We start from the raw sequence: 20,018 nt of genomic DNA on the forward strand, positions 1-20,018 counted from the left end.
ACCGTGACTAGGAAGGTCATGTGCTGTGAACGAGTATTGTTCCCGAATGATTCTCCAGACAGGGAGGCAAGGTTATGGCCCAATTTGAAAATTGCTTCTATTCGAATTGATACTTTAAGCAGAATGAAGACAGTGCTCCTACAGACGCCGACCAGGCTAACGTCATCAAAAGAAACGTATGATCTCCAAGTTGCAAGGACAACGGCAGAGATTCATTCATTGTTATCAACAAATTCCCCCATACATTTCGCAGAAATACTGAACAAAATCTTAAATATTTCTGATACCAGTGGTGTCTCAAATGTATTTAAGACAGTGTTTTCAGGAGCTTTAACTCCATTCAAAGCCATCCTGGGTATTTTTCCAGACTTTGTCCATTCCATCTTGGGCGGACTTCCTCTCCTTTTGGGACTGGTGGCAGGCATCCTATTTTTGATCCTGTTATTTCACTGTGGCAAACCATGTCACAGACAAAACACCTGCGACAAGGGAAGAAACGATCCTAGCCATTGGCTACCGGGACCGCATAACTAGAGTCCTTGGACTAGCACGGCTACGGGACTTGAACATGACTTGGTTTCTTTCATTTAGACCAATGTGGCAACGTTGTGTTATGCCTGTATTAAGGTGCTTGCTATGCGGCGAAGAATACGTGTTAGACACCTGTTTGACACTACAATCGGATGTGCCATTGGACGCAGAAACCTTGTTGGGTCCGGTAACGGCTCGTGCATTGTGCTGCCCCCAGCGGCTACCTATCCTGATGACGGCATTCGTGGAGACTTCACCACTACGATTGAGGGGTAGTGAAGTACGAGATGAAAGCAGCATCGATCAGGTACGACCTTCAGTCAGCTATGCTGATCAAAACATCGATGAAGGCAATCATGCTCATGAATGCATGGTAACAACTTTTTCAGACTTAGTGGAACTTTCGCAAGAAGCTGTTGACAGTTTTTTCGACAGTCTGAATGATATGATGTTTTCACCAGAGCAGAAGGAATGACTTTGAGCAAGCTAGCACACGGAGTTCCCTGCAAACTTGAATTTGGCCTTCAACTTTAAAAGTAGAGCAATGAAATGGAACAATATTTTTTTTCTCTTCTCACCTCCCTCAATTCCAAAATATTTACAATTTTTTGGGACACTTATCTTCTGCTTAAAGTAGACATTATTCTTAGAGAACTGAATTTCTATTTTAGGTAGTCAAGAGACATTAGCTACCCTCTAGCATTTTCATACAAAACTTTATGATTGTGATGAAATGGTCTCGCACTTTTCTTCTGTATAAAAGAGCCATTTCATGTGTAGTTTTCACAATTTATTCATGCTGAGTTTGAAATATGCGTTATATGTTTAGCATTATTATACTGCTTGTGCATATAGTACATGTGATTGTGTTTCGTATATTTCATAATTCCAATTTTCAGAATGCATATGAATGTATTTTGGGGTGGTACGGTATACACAAACGCTACTAGTTTCACTATGCCTAGATTTGTAAATATGGACATAGTCTACGTGGAGTGGGTGTGATGTATTTCTATAGGTACTGTATCGATCCCCCTATTCCTGACCCTGGTTTGGTTAATAATTAACTAGCAGCCATCCAACGGTGCAAAAACCGTTATCTGATTAAGCCACACCACGGCACAGAAGCGCGTTATCTGATTAGGTCATAACGCATGCCATCTAATTAGACAAGCACTATTCCTCCAGCCCCTGATAAGGCATACGGAGTTCTCAAAACAAATCAAACCTACAGCGACCTGGGAAATTCCCGTAGCCATTGTTTTGATTTCACCGAGAACTTCAGTAAAAGAATGTGCGAACGAACCCGTTCGTATGACATCCTTATTGACGTATATATGTCCATCCTTACGTTAATCTCGGCACCTTTCAGGTATAAATATTACCGACATTGCCTTAAGCAAACACACGCGGTGGTGACGAGATTGGAGCAGCGAGACTTGCCGAGGAGCCCAGCAGAGAGCGAAGCCCACAGTCGCTGCCCCGCCTTCCTGACGCGCTGAGAAAGAGACGCTGCCTTTCTCCTGCCGAGAAATCCTGCTCCGGCGTTTCCAAGCAGCCCTCGCAGGCAGCTGGAATATCAAGACCTGGGATAAGAGATACCAGCCCTCCACCATTCTAGATCTCAGGTACAGAACTGAATAACCTCTTGCAGAGAATTCTTGAGTCAGTCCCTTGGCAAAACAAACTTAACTTAAACTGCTACTTATCTACTCCCGCCCACGTATTAGGCTTAGGTCAGGTACACTGGGGTAGGCATAGTTAGAAGCACCAGTTGAGTACGATTAGTCAATGTATATATGTATGTATCTATTTTATCCATCTTAAATATCATATGGCTTAGAAACCATATCAATGCTTTTACAGTATTATTTTATAATTCTGCTTTTACTATATGCACTTTACTTAACTCTAAGTATTACAATAGTAGCGATCCATTTCTCTTGTATGAGAAAAGAGACTGATCAATAAATACCATCTTTTATTGAACACACCCGTCTCTTCCTTTTCTCTACAATCTGGTGAAACTAAGAATGCACTGAACTGACTGAGTGAAATAAGTTGTCTTTTGCTTTCACACGACTCTAGAGATACACTCTTGATTAGGGGAGAGCAAAGTTGTCATGTTCTATGGTTGTCAGAAACTAAATCCCTTCTTGTCTATCCAGGGAGGTTAAAATCCTCCTTGCCTATTCGAGAAAGTTTCTAGTGAACTCTGAGCTAGTTGGCAAACACAAAACTTTAAGTCTAATATCGTCAGTAGAAGACCTAGTTAACCTCTGTCCTAGGTCTATACTATTGAAGATATTATTCCAATGCGCAGAGCCTATTGGGATAATAGGAACTACACTACACCTTAATCTCCCTAGGTATCAGAAGAGTTCTTCATTTCTGTTGGATAAAACAAAGGATATAAACAAGACAAAACGCTTTTTTATTAACTTCTGTCAGATTAGACAAGGCATGGCCACATCCAAGCGATCTGTAGCTAAAAGGATGGTTTATTTTGTTACATTATGCTGTCAGTTAGAGAACAACCCTCCTCTACCTGGCAAACCTAGAGTTCATTCGACCAGAGAAAAAGGCGCTACTACAGCTTTGGTTCAGACATGTACCAATAACAGACGTATTAAGCAGCTACATGGAAATCACTGCATACATTCACAAAGCCTTAGTGCTTGCATTCTGATGCTTAGACATATGATAGAATGGGTGAGGAAGTCTAGAGAAGTCTATTTGAACAGGGTATCTCTTTTTTTGTTATCTCAAATAATTCGGTACTTTACAGGCAGTTTTTTCTGCTATCCAGCAGCCATTATTTGAAGGAGCTTTGTTTAGCTTGCTATACTATCGCTTAGACTATTATTGAAGATGCTATAGTGCAGAAGAAAGGGTTTCTTAATTGGAGTCCTGGTTCTCCATCCTAGTAATCTTCATTAAAGACCTAAACAACCCACCCCTGCAGCCAGGGTAAAGTTGGGCATTGGAAAGCAAATACATAATGCAAAACGTCTTTACCTAACTTACCCTTAGAAAAAAAAACTCTTTCCGAGGTAATTCCAGTAGGGCGCACTATGGGAAGAAGAACCTTCTTGACTCGTAAGGGGTAGAACACTTTTTCTTAATTTTACAATACAACCCATCAGGCTGCATTTTTTTCTTTATGTCCTATACTTTCACCTCACTGAACATTAAATGCCAAAATGCAGACATGAAAACGCTATTAAGCTTCATTTTATTCTCCAAGAAAAAAGAAATTGAGCCTTTGATAGGTTGTCACAGGGAGTAGCTTGTCATGAAGATAGAAGAACATTTATGCCCAATGTAAATTTTAAATGAACAATACATAGATGGGGCCAGAATACTCTCTCAGGAGATCGTGCGCTTCACAAATGCACATAACATAGCAAGGCGTGCTCTAGGGTCGACATAGGAATCACAGAATTGTTCATTTTTTTTTACTTCAGTGGAGATTCGTATGATGCAAACTAGTACTGCAAGTAACATTTTGTCATATAGTTCACTTTTAAGTTAAGTGTTTAGGCGTTCTTCATATTTGTGGCTAATCCCACAGTTTTTAGTGCAATTAAATACTGACGCGATAAACGCAATAATGACTACTCAGACTAATTTGTGGAAATCTTTGTGCTTCCAATCATAGGTATGTGAATGTCACATTATTGTTGTTTCAATATCCACCTATCAAAAATGCATATCCATAATACGACTACCACCATTTTGTTAGGGGAAGTATAGATTTGCTATTTTTTTAACTCCATCTACTCAGCTTGATGACATGTTGATAGTCGATATAACATATATAACATGGTTGGCAGATTGATATGAAAACCATATTATTGTGTTGTAAGACTTGGTTTGTACAAATGTTGATTGTTGAAAATAATTGTTATCCAAAAGGCTGCTATTACTTTTGTTTTTAATTTGAACATCATAATACATGCACAGTGGCCCAATGATGTTGCTCATGTCGGGTTACTGTTTGTCATTGTGAACACTCAAAGAAATGTTATGTCAAGATCAATTACATAAATGTCTTTATTGTACTGATAGGCAGCAGACTGTGCAGGGAAGCTGTTTATTTTCCACACCTCATTGCCAATTGCTGAGGCACCAGGCAAGCTCAAGAATCGAGATGACAAGAAGTTGATTGGTACTGATAAAGAGAAGGTAATGTATTGAAATCATGTGTAAATTATCCTTGGTTCAAGATTTGCAACTAAACGTAGTGATGTATCTCAACCACACAATGTATTTGTCCTTCCATTTTATTGTAGTCCCTGCTTATCTCCGAATGATAATCTTCAATTCGAGATGATCAGGGTTAATTGGTTGCTGCTGTGACCAATGGGGGACAGTCATTTATGTTCAGGTACCTGCCTTATTTCAACAATATTTCGAATATAGGTGTAGGAAAGTGGATTATGTGGTGTGGGTGCGAGATCTCACCATGTAATCATGTCACAATCTCTATTGTGTCCAGTTAGGTTTTTAATCAAACTACTTTTAGCTCAGTCTTGAATATTGTGGCACAAAGCAGCTAGGCGTAGTCAAAGGAGTTAGTAAAAATTTGTGTTCGAGGCATGTGGGCTGCTGAATTCATATCTGTGCATAGATTGCCGCCTAGTGTTGGGTCCGGATGATTGCATATTGTTGTCCTGGAAGAGTCTTCGAAGTATCACGAGATAGGTGGCTCCTCCCTCGGACTACCATGTGCATCCTCTCCATCCTCAGATTGTTTTTTTCCGCCATTGGGTTCGGATGCACTTTCCTGTACTCCAAGTTAGGAATCGATATAAACTTTTCAAAAGGCCAAAAGGCCTTCAGATTCGTCGGTATTGTTTGCGATCGGTACTGAAAAGCTTTCTTCACAATCTACTTGCACTCTGGTCGTCGAATAGGGCCGTTAGGCCTTCTCGACGCCACGTGGACTGACGGTCGATGGAACGGAGTCCATTCAAATATTGCCCGCAGTGCAACTCAAAGTTCCCGCATACAGATAAGCATCCTGTGTGCAAAAAATGTTTATCACCAGATCATAATGAAGACAATTGCCTAGCTTGTGCCCAGTTCCGGTCCAAAAAGACGATCCGGAATCGGCGTGCGGCAAGGCAAGAAATGCAGAGGTCGCCACCGGAGCCCGAGAATATCTTCGACGACAAGGAAGAACTAGTTGACGCCGAAGACTCGGATCAAGAATAAGATCAATACTCCGAGCACGACTATGAATATTGTATCGACGAGGAAGAACAAATCGTCGTGGTCGAGGAATATGACCAAGACATCGTAGCTGTCTAAGACGACTCCGATGACAACGGGGGGCGAACCGTGAGTACACCGCCCCACACAGACACTACACCAATATCAGAGACTCAGGTCGAGGCATCGCCAACAGGCCTTAGCCAAGATCTAAATACTGGTTCTATAGCCCCGCAATACCGCCCGGCTAAGAATATACAAAAAGAGCCTTCTGAGACACGTAATCCAAGACCGGTTCAATCGAAACCGAAAGTCATCGACACGACAGTCTTCGGACCGAACGTAGTCGAACCGAAGGTGATAAACACAAAGGGTGCCGAGCCGAAGGCCAGCGTTCCATATAAACCTTCGAAGCCTAGGGCCGCCGACTCGAACAAATCCAGTTCGACAGCCGACGAGGAACAAAAGGCTGTCTACGAAGGCAAAAGGGCTACGCCCAAGGCGGTCGTCGAACCAAAAGCGAAACAGAAAGTTGACCAACCTAGAACGGTCAGGCCGAAGCCCATCGAGCCAAAGCCACAGGCTCCGAGGACACCTCTACAGCCGAACAAATCAGGACACCCAAAAAAGGTGATCGAACCAACAAACCCTATTGGTCCGAAAAAAGTGGTGCAACCTGTGAAAAAAGTCGGACCGACAAAACCTGTCGGACAGACACCGAAGCCTCAAGAGCAGATCCAGGCACCGAAAACGGTCGACCCGAAAAAAGGCTTCGAACCGAAGAAGGTCAAACCTAAACCATCGGCGCCAAGGCAAAAAGACTGTAGAAGAGGAGATCATTCATCCAGACCCCTCTACAGAAGATCAGTCTAAACTATATATTGACCCAAATACTGGGAAAGTGACTGTTTACACAAGGAAGAAAAGACCAGTGCCTGCTGAACACTTTTCTACGATTCCACTCAGAAAGAAAAGGGACTGTGCAACCTCTCCTATTCTTTTCGAGCCTATCTCTCCAGCTATGCCTACTACTCCATATGCACCATATTCACCTACACGCTCTGACTACAACCCAGATGTAGACCATGACACAGATGTGGATTTTGGATATCCACAAAACCCATATATAGACCCCAACTCACAGCCATGGGGGGATGACCCAGACCCTGATGGGGCTCAACCCATTACAGACACAACTGCATACCCAGCTAAGCCATCACCTACAGAAGACACAGTGGCATTCAACTCATTAATAGATAGAGCAGCGCTCTACCATAATGTAGATTTGCATTCAGATCCTATAGAGGAAGATTTTCTGTTTGATACGCTTGCAACTTCAGAAAAGAGTGTCAAAACACTTCTCATGTTAAAAGGGGTCCTAAAGCACGCAAATGACATATTCAAAGACACTGCTAGGGCACGTGTCATCAACCCAAGAATTGAAAAAAAGTATAGGGCTGCACCAGTAGACCCTACTTACATCAGGGGACAACTGCCTCTAGACGCATTGGCGGTCTCCAACGCACGAAAGCGTGCTAATTCTCAAACTACTGGAGAAGCTCCTTCTCCTGATAAGGAGTCGGAGATTTTAGAAGCATCAGGCAAGAGAGTAGCTGCTCAAGCAGCAAACTCATGAAGAATTGCCAACACTCAAGCCTTGTTGACTAGATATGACAGAGCGCACTATGACAGTTTAGAAGCACTTCTCCAACACTTACCTGAGCCTTTCAAACAGCAGGCTGATGAACTTATACAGGAGTGAAAGCTCATTACAAATGCCTCCATTAAGTGTGCTCTAGACGCGGCAGACACAGCTGCCAGATCTATCAACACAAGGGTACTGCTTAGGAGACACGCATGGCTTCGCATATCTGGATTTAAAAGTGAGGTCCAGGCCACAATTCTTAACCAGCCAATCAATCCAGATATTTTGTTTGGTCCAGCAGTTGACTCAATTCTGGACAAAATGAAAAAAGATACTCAGACTGCAAAGTCAATGGGGGCTCTTCAGTCCCAACAACACAGAGGCTCCTTTCGTCGCTCCAATTACAGAGGAGGAGCACGAGGTAACACATCTCAGCAATCCGCCACTTAGAAAAGTAATACGCAATCCACATACAATAAAAAAACAAATCGTGGTGGATACCGAGGAAATAATAACAAGGGCAGAGGTCGTGGAGGCAATACCAATAGATCCTCCACTAATACCAAACAGTCACTTCTTGGAACTACCCCCAGACCATACAACACCAGTCGGGGGAAGACTACAACAGTTCCTACCAGTCTGGCTAAACATCACTACAGACAAGTGGGTCAGGCAAATTATCCAACATGGCTATTGCCTAGAATTCACATCAACACCACCCAACATACCCACCCGTACACCGTCCAATGTCAAAGGAACACAACATTATTGTACCAAGAGGTCATCAGTATGCTGCAAAAGGGGGCCATAGAACCAGTCCCATTCAAACATCAAGGAACAGGAGTATACTCACTATACTTCCTCATTCCCGAAAAGGACGGGTCTCCAGACCAATATTGGATCTCAGGCCCCTCAACCAGTACATTTTATCAGGGCATTTTCACATGCTCACTCTGCAACAAGTCTTCCCACTGCTGCGGCAGGGAGACTTCCTAGAAACTCTAGACCTCAAAGACGCATACTTTCATATACCAATACACCCTGCTCACAGAAAGTATCTCAGGTTTACAATTCAAGGACAACACTACCAGTTCAAAGTCCTATCATTCGGTGTAACAACAGCCCCACGGGTGTTCACGAAATTCCTAGTAACAGTGGTGGCGCATCTCAGGAGACAACACATTCATGTGTACCCATATCTGGACGATTGGCTAATACAAGCGCCATCAGCCCAGCAATGTGCCAGCCACATGTCAAAAACCATTCATCTCCTGCACAGTCTAGGTTTCTCGCTGAACTACCCAAAGTCACACCTACACCCCTCCCACGTACAACAGTACCTGGGAGCGACAGTAGATACACTAGCAGCAAAGGCATATCCAAACACAGCACGGATCAACGGAATGCAAACGTTAATCCAAAAGTTCAAACCACAACACTCATTGCCAGCTCGAGTGTTCATGCAACTAATAGGCATGATGGCCTCGTGCATATTTATAGTCCCTCATGCCAGACTACACATGCGTCCACTACAGGAGTGCCTAGCAAGGCAGTGGAACCAGGCTCAGGGACAATTGAAATACCTCGTGTTGGTGACCAGTCGGGCATACAACTCTCTGCCTTGGTGGAATCCACAAAACCTTTGCAAAGGACGACTGTTCCAGGAGCCTGTCCCACAAATAGTGATGACGGCGGACGCATCGCTGCTAGGCTGGGGAGCCCATGTCCTACATTACACAGTCCAGGGTCTATGGACTATACAACAAAAGAAGATGCACATCAACCTACTAGAGTTGATGGCGGTCTTTCTAGCACTAAAAGCGTTCAAAAAACACAATGCAACAAGACTGTGTTGATCCGGACGGACAACATGACAGCTATGTATTATACTCAAAAACAGGGAGGAACACATTCCCCACAGCTATCGCATCTAGCTCAGAGTGTGTGGAAATGGGCCATTCACAGGAACATGTTTCTCATGGCAGAACACCTCCCAGGCAAGGACAATCAAATAGCCGACCTGCTCAGCAGGCACAGTCAACAGATACACGAATGGGAGATTCACCCCAATGTGCTCCAACCATTCTTCCGGCAGTGGGGACAACCAGAGATAGATCTGTTTGCCACAAGGGAAAACGCAAAATGCCAGTACTTTGCCGCCAGGTTCCCACATCCGCAGTCGCAGGGCAATGCGATATGGATGAACTGGTCAGGCACATTTGCGTACGCTTTTCCCCCAGCTCCATTAATACCGCTAGTGGCGCGCAAACTGCGCCAACATTCGCTAACGCTAATCCTAGTTGCTCCCACATGGGCGAGGCAACCATGGTACACAACGTTCCTAGAACTGTCAGTGGTGCCTCATCAAAGACTGCGACTCACACCCAGTCTTCTAACACAGAGCCATGGAGAAATCCAACACCCAGATCCGCAACAGATGAACCTGGCGATCTGGCTCCTGAAATCCTAGAGTTTGGATACCTGAAATTGCCTCCAGACTGCATGAATATTATCAAAGAGGCAAGAAAACCCACAACCAGGGCATGTTATGCAGCAAAGTGGAAACGTTTCGTCATTTACTGCAGTAACAACGATATAAACCCATTAGATGCTTCTACGCAGAACATCATTTGCTATCTCTTGCACCTACAACGTTGCAATTTAGCCTACTCATCCATCAGGATACATTTGGCTGCGTTAGCAGCATATCTCCAAAACAGGCAACACCTTTCACTGTTTAGAGTGCCAGCAATTAAAGCATTCATGGAGGGACTTAAACAAGTTATTCCCCCAAAACACCCACCTTCACCAGTCTGGAATCTAAACATCGTTTTAACCAGACTTATGGAACCACCTTTTGAACCACTACACTCATGTGAACTACAATTTCTTACTTGGAAGGTGGCTTTCCTTATTGCCATTACTTCACTTAGAAGAGTTAGTGAGCTGCAAGCCCTAACTATTCAAGAGCCATTCATTCAAGTACATGCGAATAGAGTAGTTCTCAGAACAAACCCTAAATTCATGCCAAAAGTGGTATCCCATTTTCATATAAATCAAACAATAAAACTGCCAGTGTTCTTTCAAAATCCACAGACAGTAGCTGAAAGGGCCTTGCATACTCTAGATGTCAAAAGAACTCTGCTATACTATATAGATAGAACTAAGGCATTTCGAAAGACAAAACAGTTGTTTGTTGCTTTCTCACCGCAACACAAAGGCAACCCTATTTCAAAATCAGGTATAGCCAGATGGATCGTTAAGTGCATTCAGATATGTTATTTAAAAGCAAAACGCACCTCAACAGTTCAACCTAGGGCGCATTCTACACGCAAACTAGGGGCATCCATGGCTTTCCTAGGAAATATTCTCTTACACGAAATTTGTAGAGCAGCCACATGGTCAACCATACATACATTTACCAAACACTATTGTGTAGATGTACATTCCAAACAGCAAGCTGCTGTAGGACAGGCTGTTCTCAAAACTCTTTTTCAGACTGCTGCAGCTGGCACAGGCAACCACCGCTAGGGGAGATACTGCTATACATTCTATGCACAGATATGAATTCAGCAGCCCACATGCCTCGAACAGAATATGCTACTTACCAGTATGCATCTGTTCGTGGCATGTAGGGCTGCTGACATTCATATCGCCCACCCGCCTCCCCGGTGCCTGTCGCAGCTGTAGCATTCACTCTTTGCATGGACATCTCTTACTGTACTATACTCCATCTCTGCCATAATGACGAAAAACAATCTGAGGATGGAGAGGATGCCCATGCGCACTGTAGACCGAGGGAGGAGCCACCTATCTCGTGATACTTCGAAGACTCTTCCAGGACAACAATGTGCAATCATCCGGACCCAACCCTAGGCGGCGATCTATGCACAGATATGAATGTCAGCAGCCCTACATGCCAAAGACAGATGCATACTGGTAAGTAGCATATTCCTTTTAGTTATTTAAAACCATAACAATTTACCAAAACAATATAGAAGTTTACCATAGCGAAAACCAGCATGGTCTCAGTATAAAGGTTTCATCTGAGGCAGATAGGTTTAAACATTGATTCCTCAGTTCAATGGACTGATAATCCTGTACCACCCATTTAAGACCATCCAAAAGTACAGATGGTGAGTTGGCTGGAACTTAGCCTATCCAAGTGATGTTTGTCTAAACCAAATAATAACACTATTCCTAAACCAGTATTCAGTGGATCGACAGTTGTTCACCACCGTATACATAAATTACATTATTTACTGAGGGTGAGATCTGCATTCATCAACAATTGGATCCAGCTTAATAAAGAGCAATATGCTTTAAATATTTGAACGATTCTTGAAATCACAGTATAGACAACACATTTGCAGCTTAGTCTGATGTGTAGCGATTCAGCCGCTGTTCATCAACACATACATAAGGTGCATTAATCACTGAGAATCTACTTGACCTTCAGTAACAGCTTAGGCCAACTAGGTTAAGTACATATAACGTTAAATGTTAGTACTATTCTAAAATGGCTGTACAGTCAAGACATTCGCAACTAGTCCAGTTGAACGTGCGCTGTGCTTTAAATGTTAATTCTGTTCTTAAAATACCAATAGAGACCCAAAATTCGCAACTTAGTCTAGGAACATCACTCTTGTTAATAAGCAAGTGGATCTCCTTCATACACTAAACAATCCTAAGAGAGTAGTCCCCAGCTAAGATGCATTTGTTACTAAAAACCTAATCAGCAGACAGTAACAATTGAAACAGCTTGATAAAGTGCACTGTGCATTAGGCAGAAATGAATATTCCTAAAATGGTCACAAAAAAGCATTGCAACTTTATCTGGAAACTGAACTCGTTCATTATCTTATAGGCTTCCCTAAGAAACTTCAAAAACCTAGATGAAAACTGTGCATTATCCACATTCAGGCACATCGTTATTGTTATTTTGCATTTCCTTATTCTAAGTGGAGAAATACTGGTTATAGCCAGTAACACATTAGATCCTTTACACTGCTTACAAAGGCACACAAAATGCAAGAGATTCTTGTTTCTAGTAACCAATTGCATTTGCGGGCAGAAGATCCTTTCAAACGTCCATATTCGTATGCTTTTAGTAGAATGAATCCTCATCTCAGTCTCATTAGGTCTTTTTTATGGGCTAATCTCATGTGGCTTGATAGATAAGGGCCTTCCCAATGGATTGATAAAAAGTTGCACACAAATCTGCCTGTGCCTTCAGTGCTAGTTCATGCCGACCTTAATTGCCAGATTTTATTTTTGCATTTTACCACAGATTTTTGCACACCGCTTCAGCAGTAGCTTTTGGTCAACTATACCATCGGAACCTAAGAAATCTATTGAATCTTTCACATTGGCCTCTCATTGGAACTTTTTATCATGAATGCTTAACCTTATCAGTTCCTTTAATGATCTAGTCGGTGCACCCTTGAGCTTGACATAGTATCCAGGAACCTTGCTTTGACCATTATTGGATTCTCAGAGTCTAAATTCAAGTCTTATTTGAGAAGGAGAGGTGTCAGGCAGCTGAAATAGTCCTCTATAACAACGGATTTGGGCTTTATCTAACCAAGTAGATAGGCGGTTCTTGAATATCAACGAGCCGTAGGCCAGAGTTAGCATAAATTTAGCATCAGTACTTCAACAGATTGCAGTAAGGTCTGCGCCTCTTTTTTTCTTTCTTTTTTTTCCAGTTTTTAAAAGCAGTTCATCGATGTTGATATTCCTTTCAGTACAGAGTGCTGAGCTTCGTGTCAACCATGCTAATTAAAATAAATGCCCAGATACTTCATACTTGCTGTGATTCTACCTGTACATAAATTATTTTTACTTTGAATGTTAACAGCCATTTCCCAGCCTGCATTTGTCCCCTAGCTTTCTTTGAGGCAAGGCGGGGCCCGATACAGCGATGCGCTTAAAATTGCTTTAAGGATACCACAGCCCAGGACACACCTGGCCATGTGCTTGGGCATAGACTGGCATGCCTTTGCCTGTCATCGCCAGGAAGAGGCTGGACTTTGCAACCCCCCCCCCCCCCCCCCCCCCCCTTGGTTTTTACCCTTCAGAACTGTTATTCCAACTTGGAGACATCGCTGGCTTTTAAGGTACTCTGTGTTCCTGACCATTGAGGGATTTGTACAGGGAATCTGCTGCACATCGCACCTTTACTGTATTACTGTTCAAACAAAATTTGAAAACAGAAGGTTAACTCTGTGGCTCCAGCAGTCGATGTTATTTCCAAGTAGATCAAAGTGGTTGAACAACGGCTTTCCCTTACAGCTGATGATTTTGCTTTACCTATGTTGCACACTTCTCATCCTCTTGCTGTTCCTCACCGAGATGCACTGATTGATTATTCTAGTGTCAACGCCCCCACAAGAGCAAATCGTAGTTGGTACAAATGAAGGAGAAGGGACAAATAGTGCTGATCCTGATATGCTCTCTCCTGGTTCAGGTCCTTTGGCCAAACGGAGAAAAAGAGTACTGAAGCATAGGACAGGGGAACCCAAAACCCCTAGTGAGTACCAAAAAGCCTGGTATGATATCCAGTCCATCAGTCTGATTCCTCTATTTGGGATAGCATAAGTGAAAAAGTTAGCGACCTGCTTGATTTAAAAAAATACTTGTTATGCATGACCGTCTCTCTACCATTCAGGGATGTCTGAAAAGCCTGATTAACAAGCATTTGCAATGCAATAGGTCTCACGTTTGGGACCATATAAGGATTTTGTCATGCAGCATATTGTGCACCCCAGAGCTTTGTGTGCCAAGTCGCTAATGGGGAAGATTCTCTCATGTACAATGCTGCTGTTGCACCATGTTTAAAGCACATTTTCAAACCTCCCGCACCTTATACTGGACTTACTACAAGCAACGCCATTTTCAATCCTGCACTCCTGAGGGTGTCTTTTAAACACTGAAAACCAGAGCAGCTTAGAAACTGTCATGGTCATAAGTCTTAAATCTAGGTTGCAGTATATTTCCAAACTTCACAAAAGAACAGGATTGCTATAGTAACAAGGCATATCGCGGTCTTTATACCAAACACCTAAGGGGAAACATGGCGGCAGTCGGCTGACTGCTGCGGTGCTCCGCTCCGCTCCTATCTCTGATTTTGCAAATCGATCAGCTCGCTAAGTAAAATATTGGATTCGTTGCGAGCAGTTTAAGGATGGCGGTTTAAAGAGAAGTATTTTTTGGCCAAATCAGCGTTTTCCTGTATTCATTTTGCTAACGGACAGTACACGCCCGATGTGCTTCAGCGAGGGAGGCGTGCACCGCGGGTCCGGTGAGAGGAGCTCTGAGATCGGCGTTCTCAGCTACGGCAGCGGTCAACGCCCTTTGGCTCCTTTGGCTCCGGCGGGAGAGCAGCACTCACCTGGGCTACTTCGTTGGAGACAGGCCGCCCTGGAGCTGCGCAGGAACAGGCGGGTGCGGAGCCTTAGAGGCAGCTCACTAACAAGCTTCATCAAACAGAGCCGTAAAGACGCCCCAGCCTCCAACACTTCTCGGTGTTTCTCCACGGCTGACACCTGTATCGGGTCCCACGCAAGTATTACGCATGAGGAGGTGGAAGCAGGGATTGTAGTTTGTGAAGAAAACAAATGTGGGATAAAAGCGGGGTGTGAATTGAATGAGGGAAGTCTACCTCCCGAATGTATGTGTGATACAGCTGTTGATAGGACTGATAAGACCATTAAGGTTAACAAGAATCCCCAAAGTAAAAGCATAGTGAGGGGCTCGGAGAGGGCTGGCGCCTCTCGTAAAAGAAAGGACAAAGGGGGGCTCCTAAACTCAGAGGGGAGGCTGGTTAGGGAGCTAACAGAGGAAGCTGATAACGTTCTAAGCACTGCTAAACTTTCCAATCTAAAAACTTGTAAGAACGTCTTCATACCTCTCTACAGAAGTCAAAGCAAAGAGAGGAAGAAAGCGAAATAAGATTAAGCCCCTCGCGGACCCAATCACCAAAATCACCCCTTCTCTGCGATCCTATTTCAAGGTTATTCCACAAGTTTTGGAAATAGGACAAGATCACCTACAGAGAGACAGCATCCCTAAGGACAACAACTCGGGTTCCTGGGCTATGGCGTCATGTGAGCAAGACCTTGCCTCAGCCTTAGTCTCGGCTCCTATTAACCCTACCAATCCTATAGATGCCATTGCACTACAGGAAGAACTTGATTCTGACTTCGCATTGCAAACAGCAGTACACCACTGCTTGGGAGAGAGCGAAGGTGCACACATCGATCAGTCCGGGCTAGGAGACTGTATTGGGGTTCCCTCATCCCTGACGAGTAGACGTGAAGACCCTCCTAATGACTTAACCTCAGAAGCCTTTGAAGCTAGAGAAATTTCCGAGCCTCTTTCCGCTTCAGATCCACCCCCTAATCTTTTGGATGGCAATCTTCTACCCAGTCAGAGAGAAGAGGGAGTTCTAGTCTCTACTCTAGTACCTATTTCAATTGCCTCATTGCAACAGATGTTTGCGTCACTATCGGCCGAGATTAAGGAAGGCTTTGCAGAGTCAGCGTCAAACCAAAGAGACATAAGGAATTTCTGTGAAATACTTGACGAAAAGATTGGTAATTTGTCGATAAGAACACAAGCCCTGGAAGAAACTGTCGGTCAAATATCCATGCGGGCTGAAGGCACTCAGGAAGACATACAAAAGTTAAAGAGGGAAGATCTGGCCATCTCAGAAAGAATGGAGGTTTTGGAAAACAATGCCAGGCGCAGCAACCTACGTATTTTGAATGTTCCTGAAGGTAGCGAAGGAACAGATATCAAGAGCTACATAATCTCGTTATTAAAAGATTCTCTCTGCCTCCCCCACACTCCCGAGGAATTAGCTTTGGATATTCAACGAATCCATAGGGATCCTTTCAGGCTTAATCCACAAAGGGCCAAGCCGAGAAAAATCCTTGTCAATTTTCATACTTATTCTGTTAAGGAGCATATTCTGAACCTAGCCCTAAAACAAAAATCGCTAGTAGGCAAAGGTTTTAACTTTCAAATACGCTCTGACCTGTCAAGATACACGCTAGATAAACAGTGGGAGCTAGGAAGAAGAATGGACGCCTTTCGTAAATTGGGTGCAACAGTGCAGATGGGCTTCCCTGCATCCCTCAAGATTATGTTGGATAATAAAATGCACAACATTCGCTCAGTACAGGCAGCTGACGAACTTCTAATGTCTTTAGGTAGCAGGAAGGAGTAACAAAGGGTGCTAGCTGTGGGTCAGCGGAAAAAAAAATATATACACAAATATACACAAATAAAAAAAAAAAAAAAGAAACGCTACTCATTAATTGACAAAAACTCCCTCTACCAGAAGCCTCTTTCAGATAAAATGTTGAAAAGAAAAAAAAAGGGTATGAAGATGAAGGTATATGATGGGAAAATAATAAGGGAATAAAAAGGAAAACAAAGATTAGTACCACTTAATCTACGCTCGCTACACATATGAGGCGAGCTATCACATTATATTAAATAGAGAGACACATGAGGTGGGGACGGGGAAGAGCTAGGAGCACTTACTTCCGGAATTTTCCGGGTAGTGAGTTCAGGGGTTTCCCATGGGAGGGGGTGTTACGGGGGGGTGAGGGGTGGTAGTAAAAAAGGAAAAACATCCATTATCGATAACGCTCCAATCATCACACTTTGTAGTTATTTTCTTTTAATTGTTCTTTTTTGTTGTTGGCAGATAAGAATAAACATGAGAATCTATAGGCAGGTATGGTTGATATATAGTTCCTACTCTAAGAAACATGAGTAGGCCTAGGATCTTGTCCTGGAATGTTAATGGTCTCCGCACCAAACCACGGGTTAACAAAATCATGCAGTACCTTCGAGACGTGGAAGCCGAGATCATTATACTCCAGGAGACGCATTTAACTGAAAGCGAGATATTTGAGTTAGTGAAGAGAAATAGGTGATTACATTCCTCTATCTCAACATCTCAATCACTAAACACGCGGGGGGTTACAATTTTATTTAAAAAATCTTCGAACTTAAATCTAAAAAATTTTCAACAAAAAGTAGATCAGGGAGGGAGATGGGCCATCACAGCTGTAGAGATAGGTGGGGCGTCTATAACATTGGCAGGTTATTATGGGCCAAACTGCGATGACCCTTCTGCATTAGAATCCTTATTCCAGCACCTCTTGAGTTTTCCTGAGCCGGTGATCTTAACTGGCGATTTTAATATCACTATAAACCCATTATTGGATAAATCTACAAACAGCAGGCAACAAGTTCCCTCCAAATCTAGAAATTGTCTACTGGGTTTAATGAAACAATATGGATATGTCGATATTTGGAGGCTGAGAGAGGGCCAAAGGCAGAGTTTCTCTTTCAGAAATCTCAAATATAGACATAGCTCAAGAATAGACTTCATCCTAGTAAGTAGATCTCTGGTTGATTCTATCATCTCAGTAGACTATATTCCATCTCATTTATCTGATCACTCTGCAATGAAGCTGGAAATGGAGTGGGGCACTAAATCTTCTTCCTCTAAACTTTGGTCCTTTGACAGGTCATTTCTTACATCAACAGAGGACATAGAATTCCTCCAGTCTGAGACTCGCGATTTTTTTACTTTTAATACGGATACAGCCCCTGCTGGTATAGTATGGGATGCCTTTAAGTGTACACTAAGAGGAACAGTCAAGAACAGGGTAGCTCACAGGAGAAGGCAGTACAGGGAAGAAATATCTTCCATTGAGAATAGTATGTCTGTCATTCAGTCCTGTATAGATACTGACAGAGCTTTAGATAGTCATAACTTGACCCTGAAACTTGCGGAGCTAAATGAGCTTAAAAATAACTTATCCTTGATAGTAGAGAAGCGAGTCTTGCAGAAATGGGAGGCAAGCAAACTCTCTCATTTCCAGTATGGGGAGGGTGCAGGTAGGCTGTTGGCCTGGAAAACTAAATCAGACCGGGTTCGTAATAATATCGCCTCAATTACATCAGATAAGGGTACCCTCGCCAGTGACGCAGAAATTAGAGAGACCTTTAAAACATTCTTTCAGTCAATTTATCAGGAAGATCTCAATATCAATACTAACAAAGTTGGCAACTGGTTAGAGGGCATCTCCCTTCCTTCTCTGTCACCCGAGCAGAGCAAGCGTTTGGAAGAGTAAATAAGTGTTGCCGAAGTAGAGCAGGCTCTAAGGGGTTCCAAACGGGGCAAGGCGGCAGGAACAGACGGTTTACCGAGTGAGGTATATAAACATATGATTTCAGTGATATCTCCAATCTTAACGGTTCTGTTTAATCAAATATTGAGGGATGGAGTAGTACCGCCTGCCTCATGGGATAACGCCTCAATAACGCTTATCTTAAAGCCAGGGAAGCCCCCTTCTGATTGTGGCTCATATCGGCCTATTTCAATCTTGAATGCTGATTATAAAATTTTTGCTACCATATTAGCCAAACGGCTTGGCCAGGTAGCCCCTAATATACTTCACTCCAATCAAAAAGGATTCATAAGAGGGAGACAATTATATGAGCTCACTTACGAACTAATAGGATCTATTGATGTGGCCATAAAAGAGGTTCTCCCCATATCTATTTTGATGCTACCAAGGCCTTCGACAGGGTAAATTGGTTATACCTGTCGGAGGCCTTAAAAAAGTTTAATGTTGGAGATGGATTTCGCAGGGCAATAGATTTGTTATATCGTAGCCCTTCTGCCTCAATTCTGATTAATGGGGGCCTTACATTGTCGTTTAATGTAACCAGAGGAACCCGACAGGGTTGCCCCTTGTCTCCCCTCCTCTTCGATTTGTATATAGAACCCTTTGCACAAACATTAAGAGATAGCGCACTTATTAAACCCTTTATTTTTGGTGATTGGGAAAAAAAGGTGGCACTTTATGCTGACGATATTATGATTTTCACGTCAGATATCAATGTTGCATATCCAGAGGTGATAGACCTGGCTCTTAAATTTGGCAAAGTTTCTGGATACGAAGTTAACGCTTCTAAAACAGAGTCAATGACCTGGAACACCGACCTAACTACTTTTAATGAGACATCTAGACCTCAATTACGATACTTGGGGGTAAATATAGTTAGACATCGACCTGATCGCTTCCTCAAACTTTTCTATAATAGCAGCACAGTGTCGTAAAAATATGAGGGATTGGTCATATCTTCCACTCACCATCCTAGGTAAGGTTAATTGGTAAAAATGTGTATTCTGCCTAAGATTTCTTTTTTATTTAATTCAATCCCACTTTATTTTGATCCCAAATTAATTTCTAAACTTCAAAGCGCGATTTCAACTTTTATTTGGAATAGTAAAAGTCCAAGAATTTCCTGGAAGAAAATAAGGCGCCGCAGAGAGAAGGGAGGGTTAGCGGGACCGGATTTTCAGATCTATGCGTGGGCTTTTCAGCTTTCGCACACACGCATGTTGCTAAAAATACCAGCAGCAACAGGGGTAGGCCACATGTTCTCTATGTTATTGAACTGTGAGGGAGTCGGACAGGGTAGCTTCTTGTTTAAATTTGGCGACCCAAAATTTAAAAAATAAATAAAACTAAAGACTTTAAAGGGGATAGCTTCCACATGGTACAGAATAAGGCAGGCAATTAAACTGGGG

General features: G+C 43.0%; 1 protein-coding gene across 8 annotated transcripts in view; it reads left to right on the top strand.

The window, feature by feature from the left end:
- Positions 1–20,018, top strand: part of SEC24C (SEC24 homolog C, COPII component) — a 1,539,459-nt gene that overhangs the window by 1,040,047 nt on the left and 479,394 nt on the right. For all 8 annotated transcript variants that reach the window (XM_078643234.1, XM_078643230.1, XM_078643232.1 and 5 more), the window contains one exon: positions 4,603–4,719. In XM_078643234.1, coding sequence (XP_078499360.1) covers positions 4,603–4,719 — 117 coding nt within the window. The remainder of the gene's footprint in view (positions 1–4,602; positions 4,720–20,018) is intronic.

The sequence above is a fragment of the Lissotriton helveticus genome, chromosome 5_1, assembly GCF_964261635.1.
Source record: "Lissotriton helveticus chromosome 5_1, aLisHel1.1, whole genome shotgun sequence".
Lineage (NCBI taxonomy): Eukaryota > Metazoa > Chordata > Amphibia > Caudata > Salamandridae > Lissotriton > Lissotriton helveticus.